This window comes from Morchella sextelata (assembly GCF_020137385.1).
Source record: "Morchella sextelata strain SCLS chromosome Unknown scls_5, whole genome shotgun sequence".
NCBI lineage: Eukaryota > Fungi > Ascomycota > Pezizomycetes > Pezizales > Morchellaceae > Morchella > Morchella sextelata.
This window is the reverse complement of record NW_025408620.1, coordinates 1,739,677-1,763,558: the sequence shown is the minus strand read 5'-3', so window position 1 is coordinate 1,763,558 and position 23,882 is coordinate 1,739,677. Positions and strand designations below refer to the sequence as shown.

General features: G+C 48.4%; 13 protein-coding genes across 13 annotated transcripts; 12 read left to right on the top strand and 1 right to left on the bottom strand.

Moving 5' to 3' along the window:
• Window positions 1-1,027: 1,027 nt before the first annotated feature.
• On the top strand, window positions 1,028-1,495 carry H6S33_011011 (uncharacterized protein; the record flags this gene model as incomplete). The annotated part of the gene is made up of 1 exon (XM_044842393.1): window positions 1,028-1,495. The coding sequence occupies one exon, from the start codon at window positions 1,028-1,030 to the stop codon at window positions 1,493-1,495; it is 468 nt and encodes a 155-aa protein (XP_044696941.1).
• Window positions 1,496-3,144: 1,649 nt separating this feature from the next.
• On the top strand, window positions 3,145-3,678 carry H6S33_011010 (uncharacterized protein; the record flags this gene model as incomplete). Its single annotated transcript, XM_044842392.1, has 1 exon — window positions 3,145-3,678. The coding sequence occupies one exon, from the start codon at window positions 3,145-3,147 to the stop codon at window positions 3,676-3,678; it is 534 nt and encodes a 177-aa protein (XP_044696940.1).
• Window positions 3,679-4,231: 553 nt separating this feature from the next.
• Window positions 4,232-4,753, top strand: H6S33_011009 (uncharacterized protein; the record flags this gene model as incomplete). Its single annotated transcript, XM_044842391.1, has 1 exon — window positions 4,232-4,753. One exon carries the CDS (start codon window positions 4,232-4,234, stop codon window positions 4,751-4,753), a length of 522 nt encoding a protein of 173 aa, XP_044696939.1.
• A 1,141-nt stretch (window positions 4,754-5,894) lies between these two features.
• Window positions 5,895-6,266, top strand: H6S33_011008 (uncharacterized protein; the record flags this gene model as incomplete). The annotated part of the gene is made up of 1 exon (XM_044842390.1): window positions 5,895-6,266. The coding sequence occupies one exon, from the start codon at window positions 5,895-5,897 to the stop codon at window positions 6,264-6,266; it is 372 nt and encodes a 123-aa protein (XP_044696938.1).
• A 1,565-nt stretch (window positions 6,267-7,831) lies between these two features.
• Window positions 7,832-8,995, top strand: H6S33_011007 (uncharacterized protein; the record flags this gene model as incomplete). Its single annotated transcript, XM_044842388.1, has 3 exons — window positions 7,832-7,973; window positions 8,027-8,434; window positions 8,487-8,995. 3 exons carry the CDS (start codon window positions 7,832-7,834, stop codon window positions 8,993-8,995), a joined length of 1,059 nt encoding a protein of 352 aa, XP_044696937.1.
• Window positions 8,996-12,012: 3,017 nt separating this feature from the next.
• H6S33_011006 (uncharacterized protein) lies at window positions 12,013-12,723 on the top strand (the record flags this gene model as incomplete). Its single annotated transcript, XM_044842387.1, has 4 exons — window positions 12,013-12,139; window positions 12,197-12,289; window positions 12,345-12,503; window positions 12,563-12,723. The coding sequence occupies 4 exons, from the start codon at window positions 12,013-12,015 to the stop codon at window positions 12,721-12,723; spliced, it is 540 nt and encodes a 179-aa protein (XP_044696936.1).
• A 46-nt stretch (window positions 12,724-12,769) lies between these two features.
• On the bottom strand, window positions 12,770-13,012 carry H6S33_011005 (uncharacterized protein; the record flags this gene model as incomplete). The annotated part of the gene is made up of 1 exon (XM_044842386.1): window positions 12,770-13,012. One exon carries the CDS (start codon window positions 13,010-13,012, stop codon window positions 12,770-12,772), a length of 243 nt encoding a protein of 80 aa, XP_044696935.1.
• A 389-nt stretch (window positions 13,013-13,401) lies between these two features.
• Window positions 13,402-13,801, top strand: H6S33_011004 (uncharacterized protein; the record flags this gene model as incomplete). Its single annotated transcript, XM_044842385.1, has 4 exons — window positions 13,402-13,424; window positions 13,474-13,481; window positions 13,566-13,696; window positions 13,754-13,801. The coding sequence occupies 4 exons, from the start codon at window positions 13,402-13,404 to the stop codon at window positions 13,799-13,801; spliced, it is 210 nt and encodes a 69-aa protein (XP_044696934.1).
• Window positions 13,802-14,213: 412 nt separating this feature from the next.
• Window positions 14,214-14,699, top strand: H6S33_011003 (uncharacterized protein; the record flags this gene model as incomplete). Its single annotated transcript, XM_044842384.1, has 4 exons — window positions 14,214-14,270; window positions 14,338-14,472; window positions 14,522-14,609; window positions 14,677-14,699. 4 exons carry the CDS (start codon window positions 14,214-14,216, stop codon window positions 14,697-14,699), a joined length of 303 nt encoding a protein of 100 aa, XP_044696933.1.
• Window positions 14,700-15,056: 357 nt separating this feature from the next.
• H6S33_011002 (uncharacterized protein) lies at window positions 15,057-15,605 on the top strand (the record flags this gene model as incomplete). Its single annotated transcript, XM_044842383.1, has 4 exons — window positions 15,057-15,064; window positions 15,267-15,306; window positions 15,350-15,428; window positions 15,487-15,605. The coding sequence occupies 4 exons, from the start codon at window positions 15,057-15,059 to the stop codon at window positions 15,603-15,605; spliced, it is 246 nt and encodes an 81-aa protein (XP_044696932.1).
• A 2,037-nt stretch (window positions 15,606-17,642) lies between these two features.
• On the top strand, window positions 17,643-18,295 carry H6S33_011001 (uncharacterized protein; the record flags this gene model as incomplete). The annotated part of the gene is made up of 2 exons (XM_044842382.1): window positions 17,643-17,916; window positions 17,973-18,295. 2 exons carry the CDS (start codon window positions 17,643-17,645, stop codon window positions 18,293-18,295), a joined length of 597 nt encoding a protein of 198 aa, XP_044696931.1.
• Window positions 18,296-20,481: 2,186 nt separating this feature from the next.
• On the top strand, window positions 20,482-21,123 carry H6S33_011000 (uncharacterized protein; the record flags this gene model as incomplete). Its single annotated transcript, XM_044842381.1, has 2 exons — window positions 20,482-20,932; window positions 20,993-21,123. The coding sequence occupies 2 exons, from the start codon at window positions 20,482-20,484 to the stop codon at window positions 21,121-21,123; spliced, it is 582 nt and encodes a 193-aa protein (XP_044696930.1).
• Window positions 21,124-21,688: 565 nt separating this feature from the next.
• Window positions 21,689-22,238, top strand: H6S33_010999 (uncharacterized protein; the record flags this gene model as incomplete). The annotated part of the gene is made up of 2 exons (XM_044842380.1): window positions 21,689-21,942; window positions 22,076-22,238. 2 exons carry the CDS (start codon window positions 21,689-21,691, stop codon window positions 22,236-22,238), a joined length of 417 nt encoding a protein of 138 aa, XP_044696929.1.
• Window positions 22,239-23,882: the final 1,644 nt, after the last annotated feature.

Genomic DNA, 23,882 nt, shown 5'->3' with positions numbered 1-23,882 from the left:
TAGATGATAAATAATGTTATTGATTGTGCCATTCGCTAGATGACTCTCTGAGCTCGCTCTGGAGGGGGGGGTTTGCGGGTGAGCATAAGCCGGCAATGAAGGTGGTCTTGGATCGAAGAAGCGTCGATATTCCGGGATCGAAAGCATTTATTTAGTTGGGTAGGGTATGAGGAGATGGCGAGGTTGAAAAGGATAACCAAAGATGCTTATATGCCGCATATACATCCTAAATAATTCCGCAGCAAGAACCACAGCGTGTTAGGCAAAGAAGGTTCGGACCACCCTCTGTGTTTACCGGCCCCGCGTGATGCGAACCTGGGCTGCTAGTACAGTGTGACATACCCCTAACACTGTCATATTTCATCAAGTGTTAGGTTCGGCGTTTGGTAATCGTTCTTGTGGTTAGAAAGCAGTATGGTGCATTGCGATAAACTGTTCATGACTTCTGTTGCCTTCCCACCCTCACCGCCTCTGGATGGCAACTTGGAAAAAATGAAGTTCTTTCTTCCGCCGACATGCAGCGGGTTGCGTTGTAAGCTGGCGGAGAGGACACGTTAGCTCGAGAAGAGGTCCGAGCGCTGGCAGTTTGAGAGCGCACGTTACTGTCCGTTGAGCGATTGCGTGGCCAGTCCATTGAGCGATTACGTGGCGAGGGTGGCCGCAGGTTCCGGAGGTCTTCACCCCACCTCTGTCTCTCCCGTTCATCCACGTCTCTACCCTCTCTACCTACACCAAGGCAAGCACCTTCCTGTTCAATTTGACGTACTGAACCGTTTGCCAATCGCTACACGAGGCTCAACCAGCTGAAGTAATTATATTACGTTGCAGACGATCTCCAAGATCAAAGCTAATGGGGAGCAAGAGACAGAAACGGTCTTTCATCCTGTTCATTGAAGCAGCCACTCCGCTTACTCCCTCAGTCTCAACAACAAACGAGACTTCTTCAAAGAACACCAGTTAGTCCACAACTCTCCCATACTCCACCCAGCTTCTTTTGTCGTTACTCACACTAACAACTCCCAGAACGATGGAGGACCCTCTCGACCTCGACTGGCCCATCCACAGCGGCCTCCACCGATGCATCTCCTACGCCCAATGGCTCAGTAACGAGATCGAGGGGCTCCGTGCCGAGATCTCACGCCTCGTCGCCGAAAAGCGCGAGATCTTCCAGAGGTACCCCGAGCTGCTCCCGCGCAACAGACGCTCGCTGCAGCGCGAGGCGGTGCAGCGCGGTGGGTACTTGTATAACGAGGCAAGGAGATACGTCAATATCTTAGAGTACCTTTTTGAGTTTAGGGGCAGGGTCGACAGGATGGTAGATTACAGGTTGCAGAGTATTCGCTGGGAGAGGCAGATGAGAAGAGACCTTGCGCAGGTGGTGGAGCAGCGGGAGGAGAATAGGAGGCTGATCAGGCTGAGGAGGGAGAGGGACGAGATAAAAGAGGAGAAAAAAGGAGAAGAAGGGGGGGAAGCAGGGGATTTGAAGAGAGAGTGACGAGAAGGGGTATTTCAAGAATTGAAGATATTGATAAGTTCTGAGCAAAGGGCAGAAATAAATACGCTTTTTTTCTCTCTTTCATCTTCACTAGAATACATGTGCTTTCGCTGATACAAGACACTAGTGGAGAAGAGGAAAGGATTCTACTCCTCTAGTGTGTTTCCGGCTATACGATTTGGTAGTTTTACATATCGCATCATTCTCCTGAAATATAAAATCTGGGAAGGTCACCGCGGAGGCTCACCGCGGATCTCGCAGTGATCGTACCCAAGCAGCGATCACGATAACGCCCTTCCTATCACAACCCCTTTACCATAACCACCAGCCACATCTCTCAGCATCCGACACCCGTTCAAATATGTTCCACATAGTACCTCGATTCTACCAACTGCATAGGACAAAAATCATACAGGATATCCAGCAATATTTAGACATAAATCAAGGTCCGTCGACTCCTCACCAACGGATAACGTAGCGTCGATAACGACTCCAGGGGTGTGACCGCGATGGCGGGCTCCGTGGCTACTATTCTGAGATTGGGGTAAGATAATTCCGAATGGCATGCAGACATTAGAGCTCCCAAAACCACTTACTCAGTAGATTGGATAGCCATTAGCTTGCTTGAACTCTCCATTTTTATTGTGACTATGGTTCCGATGAGGAAGCTGGAATATTCCTCCCCATGGCGATTCGAGCAGAGAAAAGGCCTTACCTGCGGTACTGGCTTGCCTTTGTTGCGGTGTGATAAGGATTTCTAAAATTCCTAATGGGTTGCAATTGGGAAACCTCCCAAGTGGGAGGATACCGAAACCCTAACCCTGCCCGCTGATAACCGTTGTTCTTCAATAACCCTAAGGTCATTATCGAGCGGCAGCTGATACACGAGTTGGGGGAGTTCTGAGATTCAGAATAAATGTAGTCTAATTATCTCAACTTAGCTTTTGAAGGTCAATTAGTAGATTAGGGCAGACGGTATAGAGGTATTAATCCCGCAATGTGAGATGAACCTATGAACATGTATATGATAGTAGTACTTAGGGTGCTTGATCCAATATCAAAACCAAATTCGCACCACACATCTCTCGTAAGGGATCTCGCTGTGCTCCTTCAGCACTCTTCCCGTTTTAGGAGGGGAGGAGGGTGTCTGATTACGGTGAGTCCTTTTTTTCGTGGCCTCTTCTTTTGGAAAGAAGGAAGGCCACGGTTGGTATCTATCAGGTCTCTCCACGGTCGTTATGTTCTTGTGATACTGGCCATGGGGGTCTTACGGGAGTGGAAGAGTGTAAGAAATCTCTGTAAAGTTGTGCATGGGGGGTATGATCGATATATCTCACTGAGGAAAACTCATTGCCGTTATATCCGGAGATAGTATCCACTTATAAGCTTCGTAATACAGCTTGGTGAGCCGTAGTACTGTTCTAGGGAGAGGGATTCACAAAGCGGTTGTCTTTGAGGGTTATCGGATACAATTCGTCATATGTGCTCGCGGATCTACACCTACTTTATCTCCACGCGTGACCTCCGCGATCAAGCTGGCGCCCGGACCATACTATCACACTGCAGCATGGAAAAGCTATTTCTAACACTTCCTTTCGAGCAGGAACTGCCATCTTTGTATTCTTATCTTCCGCACCAACCCACCTCCTATGGCCCAAATGCACCATCCTAAAGTTCTCGATCAGGTTGAAAGTCTTACACCTACCGCAGCCTCCCCAGACCTCCTACCTCTGGCCGTAGCACACCTCACCGCCTGCGCTCAAGTTCTTCCAGCAGTCATCACGGAGCATCCTCAATGGCTCATCCTCACTGCCACACCAGCGATCCCGCACAAGCTCCCAGCACACCTTACATCTCGCGGTCAAAGCTCCCCGCCGCTTCTTACAACGGGCGCGGACTGGCTGGTTCTCACTGCGAAACCTCGAACCGCGACATCCTCCACCTCCGAGCAGCTGAAAAGGTCACCTGTCCTCGCGGCGACGACAACGCTGGAAGATAAGGTTCTAGAACCCTTTGTCCCACACCGCCAGAGGTCATTCTGCAGCATGGTAGCAATCGCGGTGCAGGGTGAGAAGGGGAAGAATGAGGCGGGGGTGTTTTCGTGCGGGAAATGCAATGACATGGTTCGTGCCGGTGGTATGTGCCCCCCTGTCACCGAGAGGCAGCGGCTCCCACTTGACTGAAACGTCTGTCGAAGATGCTGCGGGAATGGTATGGTTATGCGGCGTCTGTTTAGCGGTTTACCGACTATCAGTTGTCGGTTCTTAGTTAGCAGTAAACAGTCATTTATTTGTGTAACTGCAGTTAAAGTGACATATACTTTCATTAAATATTCATCTTCGCGCCAAGTAATCTCTCTTTTCAAATCTTTTTCGTTAACTGATCAAGGGTGGGTACTACATGTTATCTGTAGCCCGCTATTTCATTTTACCCATTGCAGTTGGCTTTTCGCTCCGTTTACAACATACTATGCAACAGCGCCACATTTTCTTTCTTCATCCGTAAAAGGTTTTCGTCTGGACAGGCGAGTATACACAGCAAGATCAAGATTCTATGTTCAGAATTATCCGTCACCACCGGCATCATCGCAATACTAAAGCCCAAGCGGAGATACCTGAATAAAAACGTCTCATAGGCCCTTCGTCCAAACAATGGTCTCAACATCCTGGGGCCAGAGACATCCTCGCATTACTTTCTCTTTATTCAATCCAATTGGCTTATACTTTAGTACGCACAATGTCCATCCGCCCGGTATCACGTCTCCGCACACCTCCGGCACTGGCTCCGATTGAGGAACACCCGGGCCAATTCCTCGACACCGCAATCCATGACCTCCGAACCGACATCCTCACGCGCCTCGACCTGCTACGCCCGCAATTCGAAGCCATAGAAGAGAAATACAATGATCTCCTCCAGAAAAGCGCCGATCTGCATGCCTACGTTTTCCAGAGGGCGAAAATGCTCGGGCGTCTCCAGATTATACTGGGACGAAAGGTTGTTGTTGATCCGGAGGAGTGGAGAATAGTGTTGATCATGAGGGTGAAGGTGGCGAATATGTTGGAGGAGCTGGGGAGTGCGAAGGAAATGGTGAGGACCGAGATCGACCATTTATTGTCGTCGTTGCCGAGGAAGGCGGATGTGGAGGGGCCGGGATATTTGAAGCCGTTGAGTGTGGCGGTGGTGTCTCTTGGTGTGGAATCAAATGTGTCTGTGTTGACGTTAGACCCGTTGGCCAGTACGGGAGGTGGGTGGGTCTGAGAGAATGTATTGATGTTTAGAAATACCACCTGGTCATTTTGGTGTTTTGAAAATACTTTGCTCTCCCTCGGAGTCTGGTCTTGCAGGTCAGCGATTGTGTATGACACATCAATAACAAGCAAGGTTGCAAGTTATTCTTTATTATAACTATAAAAAATCTTTTGATATATGTACCTTATAATACGGTGCACTTGTTCTAGCAGATCTCGATCATGCGCTCTCACTCGAAAGGTGATCTTACGTACCCTAAAGCCACAGCCAGCTAGAGTGTAGACCTAGCCGGTGCTATCGGCAATCGGCAGCAGTCTGAGTTTAGGTGACTTGATACATATGTGCAATCAGCAAAAAGATATTCCTACCTGGTTCCTAAATTCTTAGATATACTCGTCGTCATATAATATCACTGGGGATAACTCCCGGCATTGGTTCTTCCAACTCATGTGAGCGGGATCGGTAGGTGTAGTTTTTCCTGCCAATTCTTCATAATAAGACAGTCGAAAAGGATATTATCACACAAGTCAATATATCGGAAAGCACTATTCCCATATCATTGCCGTAATAGTTTGCCCCTAGACCTATAAAATGCACCGTGCTTGGCAAATGAGATTGGCGAATATTACTATAAATTGTACGCAGGACAGTTAGTACATGAGGAATCTTTTCTTTCTATCCACAATCATTTCTTGATAATGTATGCCGCCGGCAACACGTCCAAGAAATAGCTCGCCAAGCCTTGTGTAGACCTCCTTCTCTCCCGAGAGTGCGATAGTTGAAGTTGGACGCCTGGGATTTCTTTGCCGTTCAAGCTATAATAACATCTATGATCACCTTTGGCCGGTAACATGGCGAGAGATATACATCTGGGTTTAGTAGTTGATAAAACTCGGTTTTGTCGAGGGACCCATTCAAATTCTGTTGTTCTATCTTGAAAAAGAAGCGACCAAGCACCACCAGGAGAGAATCGAGATTCTCTGGGTGACATTTGAATTCTCAGACCAGTATAAAGAGCGATAAATCATCCACTCTCACCCCCAACACTATCAGTATCGCATCATCAACCCAGTAAACCAGACATCAGACTCACCAATAAACACCAAAACCCCCGAAAATAAATACCAAGCACTATCAAGTTTAAACAGCAATGGCAAACACCTCTAGCAACGATTCCGAGCCCACTTTCGACAACCACATGGGACGTATTGAGCGTCTCAAGAGTCAGATGGAAGACCTCCGGTCCACACGCAAGAATTACGAAGCGGACTACGCCATGTGGGACCGTATGGTAAACCCTGAGGGTTTCCGTGAGACTATAAAGGGCATTATCAAGAGAAATATCATCTTGGATGAAGCAGAGTGGGACAAATGTATTCGAAAGAAGGCGAGATTGACAGAGATGATCAAAGAAATCGATGAGAGGTTGGTGCTGCTGCAGGGGAAAATGGACCCCTTGCTATTAGGATTGATGGAGAGGAGGCCAACAGCAGGTGGAGGGGGTGGCGATCTGATCGAATAGTTAGAATTTACTGATATCCATCTAACGATGTAGTGCAGGGGGGTGGGGGGGTACTAGACTATATTAACTTAGCCCAATTTACCGCGGCTTACCGCGAATTTTTGAATGACCAGACTTCACTCCTTTCTAGTATACTAGGCGTGTTGTTATAACTCTGATCTGTTGTTAAGTTTCTGCTATGCCAGCATCTTTCGGTACGTTCTTCAATATTCTAGATCTTTGGATAATTGTCTCACCCTATAAACTCGAGCATTGAGCACACTAGCTGTCTTGTCATAGACATCTGTTCCTTTTCCACTCTCCAAACTACCCCATGGTAGCCCTTTGGGAAAGATGGTCCGCTGGTATCATCGCGGCTCCTAAGCTTTGGATAAAGGTCTATGCAGATCGACTGTATCTCCGCCTTGGTCCGATATTTTCATAGTGTATTGTTGAGATAAGTGAGTAAGCCTTTCCGTTTACTTGCGTTTTCACAAGATAAGAAAATTAAAAAATCCTCCCGTTCTGTTTGTTCTTGAGTATCTTTATCTCAAACCTCTGATTCTTCACTCATTTACTCTCTTAATACAGAAATCATTACCACGGGAGGGCTTACTTTGCTCTGATCGCGCAATTGTTGGTGACATACTGAACAGCGTCGTAAGTTTTATTTTAGACATCTAGCTCATGATTCGTTCCACTCCATCGTACAGAAATCACTCCTCAATCTCACCTTCATGATTCCTGTTCAAATCTACAGAAAGCAAGAGAGGAAAAAACAAGCATTACATTACCATTAAGATAAAAGGTGGCAAGATTAGCGTCATTTTGACCGCAAGGGTCTCGAGTCAGGGTGGTGTTCTAGTCAAACTGTGGAGACAGTCTATCGGGGGAGATAAGCCAATTCACCGGTCAAGTCAAGAATATTCTCCGATAAACTAGATTATCCCTGAATTGACTGCGTCCCTGGATTGACGGTCAAGTCAGGAATATCGCCACATTGTCTAACGTATCCCTAAGCTAACCAACACTGTTCTCAACCTGTTGGTACCGGAACACGGGCAGTGCACAAGCCTACCTTTCAACCCTTCACATCCGCCAATTTTTAAGAGATTTTGACCTATACATATATATTGCCGGTTTTCAAAAATAACCGGAAATTTGCGTTACAATCAAGATTTGTAGGGGAACGCAACTTCAACGTCGCTTTAGACCAGAACTATAAGAGGAGTAGGATAAGAGATTTTAGTTCTATAATTTTTTATCGTTGTATTGTATAGAATTTTAATACGGGGTCAAGAGTGGTACTTTCAAAATTTGGATGTTCTAGGCCATTTGCTTGGTTGCGAGGCTAGTTTCCGGTTATTTTTGACAACCCACTGAATTAACATTTACTGATAGTGGAGGCTATGTATCCATGATATTCCTGAATTGACCATCAACCCAGGAAGACAGTCAATCCGGGGATGATCTAGTTTATCAGAGAATATTGTTGACTTGACCGGTCAACTGCCTTATCTACCCAGATAAGCAGAATCTTCAGGTTGACTAGATCAGTGGCAACTAATGCCAAGGTCAACCATAGAATGTTACGACCCCAAATCTCCGTATATTTTGCCGAGAATTATTTTCTGTACCTCTCCCCTACTTTCATGTTCATTGTCTCCGGGGTATTAATTCATAACAACAACATGGATACAAGAAGTCACATCGCCGTCGGTTATACCAGTAAGTACCTCCAAGAACCAGACGCTGCCGTTCCCAATCCTAATAAATAGCAGGTGGAAATGGTCTGAACGGCACCTCAGTGAATTTACCACAGAGACGCCTCGCCAGACAGCACACCAGGCATTCTGACTCCTCCGATCGCGGCAAATTCTCCATGGACCTCAGTGCTAGGTTGGCACGAATTAGCATCAGGCACGAGGTACCCAAAACACGTGCTGGAATGCCGCGTGCGAAACCTCGTCTATCCCAGAGATTAACCAGGAACAAGTACGCCACCTACGGTATCGATGAACAGGAATTCACCTCCGCCCTTCATGCTAAGTTGACAAAAGTTCACGAAGAGCAAATCATTCTCGGGGAGAGGGATTCAACGCAACCTATTCCGTTTCATTCCCTTCATGTTAAGTTGGAAAAGATTCGCGAAGATCAAATGATGCTCGATCAGAGTGATTCAATGACAGGTTGGCTACCTACTCTCATATAGTAAATCCTATACTAATGATAATTCGCAAGGCAAAATGCTCGAAGATCAGAAGCAAAATGATATCGATGCTGCGGGAGAGGCCCAAGTCAAGAACGACGACAGCAACAACGATCCAGCAGAGCTGGACAGCATCGCTGTCCTACAAAAAAGGAAGACGATCTCCAGCAACGCGGAGAAAGCGAAGAAGAAAACATCTGCTCCCGTCCGCCGCAAGCTCAATACCACCGGAGCCCTATCTCACAGCGCGACCAAACAGCCTGCGACCAAAAAGGACGGCGATAAGGAAGGGAAGATCGTCGAAGAAAATGTGAGACTAACCCGTGCGGCAGCAAAAAAGCAAATCCGTGACACTCCAAGAAAAACCCGCGCCACTACAATGAAACAAACGCGTGCTGCTCCAACAAAGGTCACCAGCGACACCGCGATCAAAAATACGGCCAACTTTTCTTGCAAATGCGGATCCGATTATATCCAGCTTTCCAGATTTCTCAAGCATCAGAAAACCTGCAAGATGGGTATGAAGAAGATTGTCGCTTAATGGTCCTCCAGGTGTACCTGGGGTGCTGAGGAAACGTTCCTCCTTTTTATGTCACTTTTTGTGGTATTTCAGTTAGTATCGTTTTCGATTTACGTTCTGGTTCCTTTTGTCAGGCCATGTTCATCGTTACAATTCGCTTTCAACATGAGGTCCTGTATCTCCGTGTGCTAGGTTTCCTATTTTCCTTTGAGATTTGGAGTGGCAAGGTGATTGTTTGACTACGCTAAGAAGGAGGAGAATGAGAGTTGGTTATTATTGTATTTTTCTTGCGCCGTACTTTGTCATGTACCATGCATATCCGTTCGTTCATATACAATAAAATCTTTTCTCGTTACAATTGTCTCCTATTAAAGCTATGTGGTTTAACTGTTCGTATAGTCTCAGACATGAGAGGAACGAAGATTGGTCTATATCAAAGGCTGGAAATGAAACGGAGATCTCTATTCCGGTGAAGTCTCTCTCGAATGAAAGTAGTCTATGATATACGTCGCCCTTCCATATGGCTTACAGCTCTGAAGACAGCCTTGACAATCATATCTCGAACCAGGCCCTGCGTTTGTGTTTTCTTCTTGCATTTCCATACATGTCTATGTCCAGCTATATCAAAATAAATAACTTATTGATCCCACTAGGCTCCATCTTCATTAAAAGTATTAGACTAGAGGTATTTATGATTTCTTTTTCTCCAAGATGATAGTTCTGAAATTTTGGAAATCACAAGAAAAGAAAAACAAGAGGAGAAGTAGATGAAAAGAGGAAATGTGGATAGAAATTGTTTCATGCCCCCGAGAGAGACCATGATCTAGAACCGCAGTCGCCAGGAGACATTCCTCTCGTCGATGATTCACTGATGTGATAGGTTTGGGATTGTATGGATTCTATTTTCTTTTCATCACTTTCGGACCGCGGAGGTGGGAGGCATATGGGCTGGCCTTGTATCCTCAAGTATGTTATTTGGAAATAATCGGAACTGACGGGGTTCTTGCTATAGTAGAGAATGAACAGGCACATATGATGGGCAATGACAACAAAAGGTCTTCTCAATGGTTATCTCAATGTGTCCCGCTGATGATCAACAGCGCGGACTAGGCGCAGACTTCAGAGGTCTTTGAAGGATGAAACTCCCGTCTTAACTATTAATGGAAGAACGCATCCCGGTCAGGATTGGCCGACCTCTAAACATACCTCGCTCGGGATCTTCCTTCCGGCCACCTCAACGAAATCGAATTGTTGGTACGCTCGGTCATTTCCGGGTGAAGTTGGCCATAGGCAGCACAATGTACGATGATGAAGATCGTCAAACAACCTACATCCTCGAACCAGTTTCTTCATCTTCCTCTCTAGAGATGAACTTCTTACAGCGGTCTTGAGTAAGCGCTTCATGAATCTAGTATGGCGATTCGCTTCCGAACCGAGAGATGTCGTCGGTAATGTATCCAGGTACCACTTCCACCGCCCGCGCCGCCATCGTCATACTAACGAGCGAACTGTAGCCTCCGAAAAAATAAGGGAGTATTTTGAATATGCCGCATAAGATCGGAAATATGATTTGTTTCCCCGATGGCTGTGACCCTGTTTTCAAAATATGTTACATCCCCCTGAATAGTTACTGCCACCAATAATGCCGCACCTCCGTAACGAGGTTCGCACACTACTCCTTGGACAATAAAGGTGGGATGAAATGAATAAGAATATGAAAGTAGGCTTGCTCTATGCGAGGGAATGAATCAGTGGCCCCGGAAGTGTATAATTGTAGAGTGGTAATTATCTTATAGTAGTGATGGAAACCGAACGTTTCTACTGTCACAATGCATTGCATGCGAAGATTTTACACGAGACAGAAAAGCATCCGAAAACTCCCCCCGAGGCTTGTAGTTTGGGCTACTTGTATGCCGAAAGTATGACTTTAAAAACATACTTTGGGATTGGGTTAGGCTGCCAACGATATTGGTTTCCGCATCGAATACAAGATGAGTTTGTGTAAGAGGAGGATGAGACCCATCCCCGTTGATTAAAACTCGGTAGTGAGCGTCGGCGTATTCTGGCCTGGTCCGTTGTCTTGGTTTTCGTTTGTATTTGTAGACCAGCCCTCCGCGAACCCCAGCTTCAAACCCCTTTCGCCCAGAGATCTGTTCGGGCGCCTCAAACCAGATTGTACTTGGTCATTTGCGGGCCGTGCTCTGTTCTGAACCGGTGATTTGGAAGCGATGAATTTGGACGCGGGGCAACCAGTATATGAAAAGCGCACATCTCCAGTTTCTGTGATCTCGTCATCTTCCCGGAAGATTAACGACTGCCGTCAGTTCCTCTCCCATCGGGTGCGGTTTATATGCAGGGGTAATGAACAAGAGACTGAAAGATTCCGGAGGTGAAATTGCCAGGGCTCGAGTGAGAGAAATATTTAGGCCATTGGGTTCGGTGACATAAACAGAGCCCAAAGCACCTGTCTGTTCGATAATCATTACCGAGTAAATGAGAAACAGAAGTAAACTTCAGCCATCAAATATGCGTCACGACTCGATTTGAGGTATATTTCAATTTAACAGAGATCAAGTTTAACTTGTTCTAGCTCAAGACTTTCTCCCGCATTGCCATAAGAGGAATGATTGCTTGCTCCGTTGCCTCGGTGATTGGTCCTACGCAACGCCGGCTTCGCCCCATCGATACATGTCAACACAACCATTTGGACGGCGGTCGAGCTCAATGAGAAATGTAAATTTAATCAAGATCGTAATCCAGGCCGGTCAAATATTTTATCCTTCTGCTTTCTCAAGTATGCCGTTTCTACCATGCCCATCAGCGACGTACTTTTGACACAGTATCAGGTATAAACCGCTACCCATATCATGAAGATGGCATCCATTTGACAACTCCAGCTACCCAAAGCCCCCTCTAGCGCCAGCAGACATAGGAAAGATCCTACCCTACATGCGGTGACCGCTCATGACTCTCAGTCTCCTTCCCTACTCCTTCATCCCATCCAAAGAATTGTGAAGTGACGGCTTCACATCATCACCATGGATATCGACGTTAGGCCCAATGCCAGAGTCAGGTATCTGGGTGAAACCCGTTACATGTGCCCAGAACAACACGCTGTTCTCGAGTTCGTCGCTGAAACAATTGTGAAGGTTGCCCAGGAAGCTGGTTGGTGTATCTGAGACCATTAAATGAATAACAGACGGATTATTGACAGTGACTTAGTCGATACTGGAGTGCCCTATATAGAAGACCCGTTGACGGCCAGACTGTTCCTTGACAAATACCGCCTTCTGGCCGAGATGGATTCTGACCCAGGTATACAGACCATCTGTTGCCTCTCTGTTGCAGAGCGCTTACTAATGAAAGGTAGCCCGCATCACTGAGGATTGCCCAGTCGTTCCCCCGACCAATGACCGTATGACAATGGAGATTGGCGACAGTGAGCAGGGTGAAAGCTCAATGCCTCAGGGTTTGTCTCATGGAGGTACCAACAGGAGCTCTGGAACTAATAACCCGACGGATCAAAGTGGTATGTTTCCTCCCTACTTGCTGAAACGCACTAAAAGAGTGCTAATCTCTACCTACCAGCATTCAACCATCCTAGAGAATATGGGATAAGCATCCGCGGTAGGGCCGCCGGACATTCCTTTGGCCGCGAGAGAAACGTCAACTCTTTCTCTGCCGAGCCAGCGCATTCAGCCGGAATTCCCACTAGGTATCAAGAAGAGCCTAGACGGGGAGGTGAATAATTATTCAAACCGGTATACGTGATCATAACGGTTACTGACCTCCAACTCAGATTCCTATATCCCTCGTCAAACGTATTCTCCAAGAGAGCGTCTCCGGGTTCCGGAAACATATACAAACGACGAGCGGCCTCTTAATAGTAAGGGACGTAAGGGACGATTCTTCCATCGTAGCAGACGTGTTCAGCCTGTCCCGCATTGTTTCAGGTGCTTGGAGGAATTTCCCGATAAGGCGAAAATGTTTCTTCATGTCCGTCATGGGGTCTGCCGACAGGCGGAGTATAACAGGCATCGTCGGTACTAGACGACGCAGCTGCGGATAATCGGTATGGCCCGTCAAAGATGGTCAATGTTTGTTTGGTCGGGTCGTTTTGTGTTTCTTGGTGATCCGCTGCTGTACTTAGTTGTATTCTCTGTGAGGAGCGAAGATAGTCTGAATAAAATCGTTCATAAAGGTTACTTGAAGCGAAGAAGAAAAGGACTGTGAGAGAGGTGGAGGGACGTTGAATGTGCGGTGGTTTGGGATGCCGCGTAAGCAAAGATTACTCCGCCCACCCGCGTCAATCTTCGGCAAGTTCCGTTCTCTGTGCAATTACGTATGCCGCAGTCTCCAGCTCAAATGTTTCTCGCTTGTCACAAATTCATTCTTCGAACAATCAAATAGTTCAGGCGCTTTCAACTATGGGCATGCTGGGCAAACAAAAGTGCGATCAGAACGTTCCATCCCGCTTTTGACAACGTTCGTCTTCGCAGATCTAGAAGTATTGGAACAGCTCTGGAATGCAGTAAATTTGAAATCGCTACATTGCGACGTGCTAGATGCTAACACAGGCAGCAAATATCAGTCCAACGCCTTATTTACAAATGTCCGTATATCTATTCGATCGGACGGTACACGCGCTCCTCATGCGGAGTCCGGGCCCCTACGACAATAATGAGTCCTCTCCACCAACTGGTTCCGATGAACTGCACAGCTGTCGATAACCAAACCCACAGCTCGTAGCTCGGGGTTCACGCGCTAATGGACCGACAGGTCGAAATATCTATCGTCGATATTAGATGCCTCCAAGGAATTCGTTAGATAGAGACCCCCGGTAACGACTCCTATGGCACGGCACTTGAAATATATGTTCTTTAAGCGTGTCGGGCCGCTCCTTAAGATATTAATCTCCACTTTCTGAAAAGTGATGATTCCACATCCATTACGATCTTCATGCCTCGTGTTTCGAATAAGATATGTGCCTGGGAGGTGATGCCGGAGATTCTGCAGATACCAGGGGTGATAGAGATTACCCGCGTTAATATACTCTCTTTTTATGAAACCTTATTGCAGGCGTTATGTGCTGACGGACGTCAGTATAGTGGTGGCTTTAGACGAGCCGGAGGTCATTGCGTTCCTCTCCAGAGCTACTACACCCATAAATTGCAAACAAGAAACGCCTAAGAAAGTTTAAAAAAATAGAGAACTGAGGGTGTGGATCCCCCCACAATCGATGGGTCAGTTTTCTCCTGTACTCATCAACGGTCATCAGGGGGTCCACCCAATCAGAGTACGGAGAATAACCCTTTGAAACTGAGGTCTCCCCAATACTGAAAAACACTGAAACTTTTGATCAGGTTCCGTTCCATCCTCAACGCGCGCCACCTCGCGGATATGGCTGCTTTACCGCGGAAGCTGCAATAAAGGCGAGACCAAAGATCTTCGCTGTTGTTCGCCCACTATGGACGTCAAATCCACGTTGCTATGCTGCGGTCACCAGAGAAATAGTTCAAACGTTTATATTCGATTGGGTTAACTCAGTACCTCCAAAGTGTAGTAATCGAAGCCTTGACCAACGGAGGTATATCGACCAGTCAGGAAGTCAGAAGACGTAGAGTCATACAGCAAGGTACGCACTCTTCTTATCCCGGCAATAGTCAACCTCACCAATACTGACTGACTCTTACAATTCTCAGCTTTTTATAGGAACCGCGAGTGATCAAATCCCAGCGGCCAGCATCTGTCATCGAAGGCAGCCGTCGCGCTCAAGGCACCACCAGCAGCGTCTGCGACCCCTTATTTCAGCTCCTCCATATTCTCTCTACACTGCACTATATTTTTGAAAGTAGTGGTCCTATCTGTGAGGCTCTATTTCGGCGTTCTTTCTCCCCTACTTCTATGTGGATGGATGGGAAATCATTTCCGCGCGGGTTCACCGACACCCAAACCGGGGAAGCCTCCTCATGCCTCATAGGTATTCGTGTCCGAGAGCCAGCGCTATTTCAATCAGGTGGAATCAGTAGCTGGCGGACCATGAGGAATCTCTCATGATAGTGTTATTGAGCTCAATCTAAAGATGCAGAGGTCCAACGAATGAGACACTCAGGGTGTGGTTAGAGTCAGGGCCGGGGGTGCTGCCTCGTTATTGTGCGGAACCGGGGGACCTGCGCACACTGCCCCTCAACACTGATGAAAAAACCCGGGGAAAGTTCTATAGCGTGATAGACTTTAGAGTGAGTAACATACTGTTCCGGCAAAGGCAATGATCGTATAGTGGTCATGATAGCTCAGAACGAGACCTATCATCTGGGGCGAGGCATACAAAGGTGAGCTCCCACCCCCGGATGATGACTGCTAAATGAGTCTTAGAGTGGCAAACAGACTCATACGAACTTTTCTCCCATTCCGCAACCTGGAGTTGTGCCAAGGCTCCGAAAAAGCCATAGAGGTTTGCATTTTACCAAGATGTGAAGGAATTTCGCTAAATGACAATCCACACTGCCAAGACAACAACACTGTTTATAAGGGCAGCGGTGTCCCCCCCTTCTGCTGTTTTCCTCGTGGCGAGTCTAGATATATGGCCGATATGCAAGGACGGGCACGCGTGCAAGTCCCCAAAGGGTAGGTTACATCTGCTCGCCACCACACAGTGGGGAATTCCGAGGGCTTTGTGGGGCACTGGGGGAATCTCTTTCTGGCTGCGTAGCGAGGGAGCGGTTCTATACCAATTTTTGGCTTTTGCTGTGGGGTTTCCTTTGGGTTTTGCTCCTTTGAGGTGTGGACTTTTGGCTTTTGGGGTTGCCTTTTGGGGTTTCTTAGGCGCTTGGCTCTTCGTTTTTTTATTTCGCTCATAGGCATCTTTCTCTTCTAGTCTTACTTCAAAATCGCACTCCGAGCTCCGTCAATGCATCATTGTTAGATTTATCTTTAAGTTCATAGTAGAAAATAAACGTCACACCGAAAGCTAGTATTCCTTTCCCCCTTTGAACCCAGCACACCGACCCAGCTACGATAATTATGTTGGATTAGTTTTACCCCCTTTTCCTTTAGACCTATCTTCCCCCTTTAGCTTGAGATTTGCCTTTCCCCTATTTTATTTTGTCCTGTGTGTTCCGTTTCCAGATCCCCGTTGTTTGCGGTCTGTCCGGGTGGAGGACAACGCCTAATGCCTCTTCGCCATGAGAAAGTCCTCAGGGCTTAACAGAAGAAAGATAGTAGGGTGGGAGCATATATAGGGTGAACAGCTGAATTAACAAGACCCAGCAAAACAAGAGGACTTCACGGTATTAAATTGAAAACAATTTGTAAATAAAAAGAGCAAAAGGTACTGCAGATATGGCCGGACCCATATCTACTACCCCCACCCCTGGATCGAACCGCGGACCTTCTATAGACGTTCAAAGGTCGGGCACAACCACTCGGTGTTCCGGAGGGCGAGTGTTAGCCATTAGACCACACTCGCCGATGTCTGTTAGTGGGCTGGAGTAATATTTGACGCGCCGTAGTTGTACAAGGGGGCTAACCGCGTTTGGTGAGCTAGTGGTTCGGGGGTCTTGGCGCAGCAGCACCACCACCCACCCCACTTCGTTCATGCTGTAAATATTACAGAAAAGGATATACTGGCTTAGGAAAATAAGAGGACTTCGCGGTAGTAAATATAAAAGGGATTCCTAAATAAAAAGAACAAAAGGTACTGCAGATATGGCCAGACCCATATCTACTACCCCCACCCCTGGATCGAACCGCGGACCTTCTATAGACGTTCAAAGGTCGGGCACAACCACTCGGTGTTCCGGAGGGCGAGTGTTAGCCATTAGACCACACTCGCCGATGTCTGTTAGTGGGCTGGAGTAATATTTGACGCGCCGTAGTTGTACAAGGGGGCTAACCGCGTTTGGTGAGCTAGTGGTTCGGAGGCCTTGGCACAGCAGCACCACCACCCACCCCACTTCGTTCATGCTGTAAATATTACGGAAAGGATATACTGGCTCAGGAAAATAAGAGGACTTTGCGGTAGTGAATATAAATGGGATTCGTAAATAAAAAGAACAAAAGGTACTGCAGATATGGCCGGACCCATATCTACTACCCCCACCCCTGGATTGAACCGCGGACCTTCTATAGACGTTCAAAGGTCGGGCACAACCACTCGGTGTTCCGGAGGGCGAGTGTTAACCGTTAGGCCACACTCGCCATGTGTGTTATCAGCCTTGAGTAATATTTCAGCGCCAAGGATAAGCGATAAGGACCAACTCTGTTATTCCCCTAACCCTGCACCTCCGCGGGGTTCAGGGAGGTAGCGGCTGGGTTGTGTAAGGTTTCTCCACGAAGCATAATCAAGGACGGTACTAAAAGCATTTTTTCCTGAGTAGAGAGACTATCTAGTGTTCTTTTTACTTTGCTGTATGGCGGTGATCTGCTCATTTCCCAGCCAAGATCATACTCATGGATTATCACTCGTTTCTGCCATTCCACATGATACTCATAGTCCTGATGCCTGTTGACTGCGTGGTATCTTGATTATGATATACAGTCGCTGTGAGAGTTATGATAACACGTTGGCACATAGAACACCACCTCCGTAGACTACCTCGACCCTCCACTGTCTTGATCCCGCCGCGACAACAACCGCATCTTTTATCTTTCTTTTACCACCGAAGCAATGCCAATGAATTCTCCCACCCGACGTGCCCTTCCCAAGCTCTACCCCCCTGAACTGTCAGACGCTGGCGCTATTGAGAATGCCCCAACAGAGGCTACCTCCACCGATGGGCAGGAGATGGATTCTCCCACCCGGCGCGTCCTTCCCGAGCTCTACCCGCCGGAAAGGTCAGGCGCCGAAGCTATTGAGAAGGCCCCAAAAGAGGCTGACTGCACCGATGGGGAGGAGATCGTGCCTGAGCAACTGGAGGCCCAGTCATATTCGGATGATGATGGTAGGTCAAAAGGAATGAAATCTGTGCCGCTGCCACTGACATTACCAAACAACCAGGTGAAGAGGAAGAGACATCCGAGACCGAGCCAGAACGCGGTTCCCCCAGCGGTCAACATGCAGCAGGGGAAAAGACTGTCACTGTGCTCAAGTGCCTAGTAGAGTACTGCAATAGCACGTTCCAGCACGAGGACCCAGAGCGTGCGCGGAAGGCGCTGCTGCGGCACACGAGGGACTACAATCAGGTTGCTGCACTGAACGATAAGCATGGGTGGCCGGTTACCATAGACATGAGGGATCATTCGGACGCGCATGAGGCAGAGATGCAAAGGGCGAGTGAGTACCAAATGGATGATGTTTTAAGAATTGTGGGTTTGAGGTAGTGGCTAATAGATGGTAGAGGAGGCGCGTTCCGGCATGCCACGCAATTTTAAGAATCCTCGTAGAAAGACGGGATGAGCGCACTTGTTATTGGTGAAGGTGCGTGATATTACAGGTGTTTGACATTACAGAGAGTAGAGTATTATTTTCTGGCGCAGGAGTTAGTTGTAGGTGTTATTCCTTTCACTGTCAGGACGATCTTCAACTCATCAGTCTAACCGAAGAAGGTGGTTTTGAGTACGAAATGTTCATAACTCCCTAAAATGAAGTACTGAGAAACGTTGATCCGATGCCAATGTATTTCGGCTTATGAGTTGTAGATTGACCTAATAGCCAATGGGATGAAGGTTTCTTGGAGATTATGAATAAAATCATTCGATCGGAATTTATTGGTTCAGCGGGTTCACTAGCTTTCAGACATTTCATTTTATCATCTCCATCTATTTTGGCCCCTTTGAACATATGCTTTTGCTTTTTGGATAGACATCGTAGAGATGTAGAGACCATACATGTACATGTAGTTTGTTCATTTTAACAGGAATGCGAGCCTTGCGGCTCGTCCTGGAATCGCATGTAGGTAAATAACCATGGAAAGGCCCTATCGGGTGTAGCTTCCGGTATTCGACAGGTGTCCTCTACCATTAGTCACCCTAATTTCACCACCTACTTTACCGCAGCTCTCCCTCCACTTCATCTTCCTTACTCGTGGCGGCCACCACAAAGCAAGGAGATTAGATAGACAAAGTGCAAAAATGGAGAGCAACACTCCAGGCGAGATGCAAAGAAAGAAAAGAGAGAAAAAAAGAAAAGAGTAAAGAAAGACGTAACCATGGAGCTCCCCTCACCTTCCCTTCTCCCTATACCACCTCCCTTCGCTCCCCTCATTCCCTATAAGAGAAAGCCTGACTGACAGATATAAACCCCCTTCTCCGCTTCTCGAGACTTCGCTGATTTCAGATACCTCCTTTCCACTTCCCTGTTTAAACCGCTGACCAAAGAAACCCCAGTGTTCCTAGCCGCCCCGGGTGCCCCGCAGGGCCCCGTCCGGTCCTTGGAAATAGGGGACTGCAAATGACGGGCGGGCCCTACAGGGCCCTGTAACTACATGCCTATAGGGTAATGACTACAGTTGACTGCAGTTGACTGTCTGGGACGGCGGGGGACAGCGAATGACTGCATATAACTGCATATGACTGCATATGACTACATAAGACCGCGGTTGACCGCAGAATCACGATCTATGATTCGAAATGGACTTCTCCCAAGTACTGCTCAAATCTGTATACTGAACTTCAACAGAACTCCTCTATCCCTAATGCAATTTATCAGCAATGCCAAGAGCCCGGCGGTCATGACGGCCGTCTTCAGTCCTGTGCCCCCGCGGCGAAGTCCGTTCTAGAGCGCCTCTCAAGGCGGACCAATCTTGCCGTCCGTTCGGTCCGGCACCCCAAAACGGACGGATGGGACCTTTAGGAACACTGAGAAACCCCCCTCTATCTCCTTCCTAATGCTGATTTCTACTTCTATCTTTCTCCCTCCTTGTGTTTAACCCGCTGACCGAAGAGATCTCCTTTCCCTCCTTCTCCTCAATGATGCTTACTCCTTCTATCTTCTCCTCGTTATCTGCAAACGTTCCTCTCTTTCTTTCCTTTCCTCCTTGAAAAATAGCTGACAAAAGGAATATTCATAGTGACACTAATCGAGACCTCCAATGTCACTCCACCTTCCTATTTATATTGTAGCTGGTACGATATTGCCCCTTTGAATTATCAAGTAGCAGTTTCCCTACGATATTATACGTTGGTGAATGGTATATGGTCATGACTTCATATCGACACGTTTTACTAGGAACCCGGGGCCACTTTGTACATACAAGACGTACGAGGAGATGCGCAAATGACGCTTTATCATTGTTTGGGACACGTAGTAATTTTAAAGGATTTGTGTTTAACCGCCATTCTGTCATTTCCACAGATCAGCGAAAGACCAGAAAACATCCTCTCTTTCCCAAAACACACTCTGACCCTCCGAGCTTCCCATGGTATCCTGTGTGGGAGTGCCATTCATGTGGGATCTGAAGGCTAAGTTTCAATTCCTTCATTGATAATATTGCCCTCCATACACTAACCCTGCGGACCTCTTCCGTCCACACAAAAAGGGCTTCCCAACTCCGTTCCCTACCAACGCCATGACAAGACATTCCCCAACCCGCGCGGTCTTCCCCGAGCTCTACCCGCCCACCACCGCACCGTCAGAAGCCACCAGTAACGCCGCGGAGCAGCCCATTCCCCCGACAGTGTATCCTCCGCCACAGCCGGAGCCCTCCTGGTTCGTAGGGACAATGCAAAACGTCAGCATCGCTCCCATCCACGTGAACGTCGAAACTGGTAGGAGAGCTAGAGCACACGGCCTTGTCCGCCGGTCGGGGGAGCAGTTCATACTACACTGCCCGGTCGCGCACTGTCTCAAGACGTTTGTGCGCGCCACCAGAGAGCTGGCCCGCGAGGCGTGGATGGCCCACCTGGTGTGGTACACGGAGCGGCGTGAGGTGCATCTTCAGGCGCTGGGCGGGGGCTGGATGGTGTGCGGGATTGAGATGGAGCATTGCGAGACGTATTGGGCGGAGCAGGGGAGGGACTGTGAGTGCGGTGGTCAGGCGTGTTGAGGGGGTTCGGGGCGCGCTAATGTGTGGTGTCTAGATGATCGGGAGAGGAAGCGGGTGGCGCAGGCGAGGTGGAGGAAGAGGTTCCCGGAGAGGCGGGAGGCGGTGAATCGGTATAATAGGCCAGAGAGACGCGAGGAGGGCAGGGGTGCAGGAGGGGGGAGGTGAAGGCTTGGGCGCGGGCGAAGGAGAAGGAGAGGTGTGGGATGGTGATGGAGGTGGGGGTGGGGGATGGGGGATGGGGAGAGGAGGGACACGAAGGAGAATGACGGGCAGGAGGAAGAGTACGTGGAGGAGTAGTAGTATCATGAGAAGGACCATAATCGACAGCAGTAAGATTATGATGGGCATAATGCTGGGGAGGAGGAAGATGTGTGATAGCTGCAGTACCTCAACACTGCTGTAGCTTACCATTGGAGTATTACATTATAGGGGCGCATGTCTTAATACAACTGTTTATTTCAAAGCCACAGGATATGGCCTTGAAACTATCTGGCAATACAGTGAACACAGTAGAATGTTCAGGTAAGGTCCTGGTAGTGCGGATATCAGCCAAGGTTGCCCCCAGCCTCGATTTATGTCTTCCCGCAAATCAGCGGGTTGCTTGATAAGTCACCCGCCTGCCTGTACGAGGTGTTCTACGCCTCCCCGCAAGGCACCAGCACCACATCTCCCCCACTACGTCATAGTGCAGTCGACCACGACGCATGAAAACACGACAACGACGGAAACAATGCAGGCGACCATGCCCGCCGGCGAACACCCCGTGACAACCGAGGCGACCTCAGCTGCCGCCGCCACTCGCACCGCCGACCACCGCGCTAACAAGCCCGAAAACGCCACCAAGCGGGACCGCAGCCAACGGCCGCCAAAGCGCCACATACTCGACTGCACGGCCGGCGGCTGCCCGCAGACGTTCCGCCACGAGGACCCCAAGAAGGCGCGCATCGGGCTCATGAGCCACCTGCTGCGGGTACAAGAAGGAGTGTGAGCGGCAGGAGGCGGCGGGCGGGGAGGTGGGGGGAGTTTGCGAAGAGCCACTGTGTGGCGCATGGGGTGGAGAGAGCGAGGGTGGGAGCTAGTGAGTATTGTGTTCCGTGGCGGAGAGTTGAGGGGAGAGGGCTGGCGCGTGGACGGTGGTGGTAGGGACGACGGAGGAGAAGAGGAGACTGAGGGATGAGAGGGGTAGGAGCAGGGCGGAGGAGAAGGCGAGGTATGCGAGGTTTTTGGAGAGGTTGGAGGAGGAAGGATTGCGGAAGAAGGCTGCGGGGGGAGGTGGGTGATGTGGGCTTTTGTGAAGGCACGGCAGTCAGAGAGGAGGTTGGGGGGGGGGAAGGTGGAAAGATAAGGTAGGCAGCGGAGGACTTGAAGGGGCGGACGAATAGCAGGGCAATGAATAGGACGTGGGGGAGAAGGAGGGGGAGGAGGAGGAAATATGGCACGGGAGAGATACCTACACATAGTTCTTCGTTGATATTGTAGGTTGTCTGACCCTCACCGTCACAGTTCTCTACTTCAGAAAGATAAATATCTGCCTTCGTAGACAGGTAGTCAGTGACACCTTCTAGAATCGTGCGCGCTCCGGGTACTTACAATTCAGTGATAAAGTATCAGTAATGCATGAATGGACTGTGAGGGACATGGTTAGAACGGAGTTCAGCTCCCGCCAAAAAAAGAACTAAGTAAATAAATTTACGAGAACAGTATTCTAAGCCTATAAAAAAAAAGGAAAAAAAAGAATTTGATGAGATCCGGACTGAGATTCGAGCTCATACCTCTGCTCACCTTTAACCTTGTTAATGTTATAAGTGAGAGTGTGCGCCATTACACCACCAGGACTTGTAGTGCTTTGTGTTTTAGCGGGATATAGCCGGGCTGTGAATACATGTTTAATTATTGTTTGGGTTAAATCGTGTCCGAGTGCTAGGATTATTTTAACTGTCCCATTGGTATGGCATATGAATTGTGTTCCAAATCGCTGCAGGTTTTGCTTCCGGGTTTGAAGAAACCCTAACCCACAATTTTTGGCCGCTGCTTGACGGCGGTTACCTCACTAAGCTGGCTCCGATGTGGAACCTGTGGCCATATTTATTTAGCAACACATTTCGGTATATCAACTGTTTGCCAGCAGAATGCACAGAACCATGCTGACACCCCCGACACCTTCGGTATCCCAAAGCCCACATCTTCATTTGCGGCGAGCTCACACAGCTTATATTGCCGCTTCCCCCGGGTGTGAGAAGTGTACTCAATCCGCGAAAGTGCCGGTGGGCATGAATCTGCAAGAACTCTAGTCCTGCCCTCTCGGACGTGATATCACTCAGTCAACATAGTAGATATCTACACTTGCACGATCGCCTCTATCCAACTCCGCCGCAGACTCCAGCGGCGGGGGAGAGATGACAGTCTTACTTTATGCCGTTTCATACAAGGTACTAAAACTCAAGCGACGGAACGCCCGCGAAGCTAGGCCGAGAAGAAGAAATGGATACATATCACCTGCTCTCTAATCACTCTGGGGTTACCTCCGACTCCCAGACGATCGATGGAGACGACGAGAAACGGATTCAAATTCATTCAGGCACCCCCCCGGGATGGTTGGCGGATTGTATGAGTTGATTTGAAGATCATATCGGGAGGAAAAGAACGACAATGACGAAAGATTTAGTTATTGAAGTCGTGGCGGAAGATGATAGCACACCTCGTGCGTAGGTACGCCGAACTGCACTCTCCTCCCCTGTTTTACCGGCTGCAGTGGCTTTCCTCATGTAAAACCCCACCGGAAAGAGTGCGTAGAGCTTTCCGCTGAGGCAGTCTCTGTAGGGCACTTTTGCTGAAGATATTAACAGCGGGAATGGCGCGTTTCTAGCTAGACCCTACGAGCTGATCAAAGCCAGGCGTGGTTGATATTGATCACCCGAAAGGAT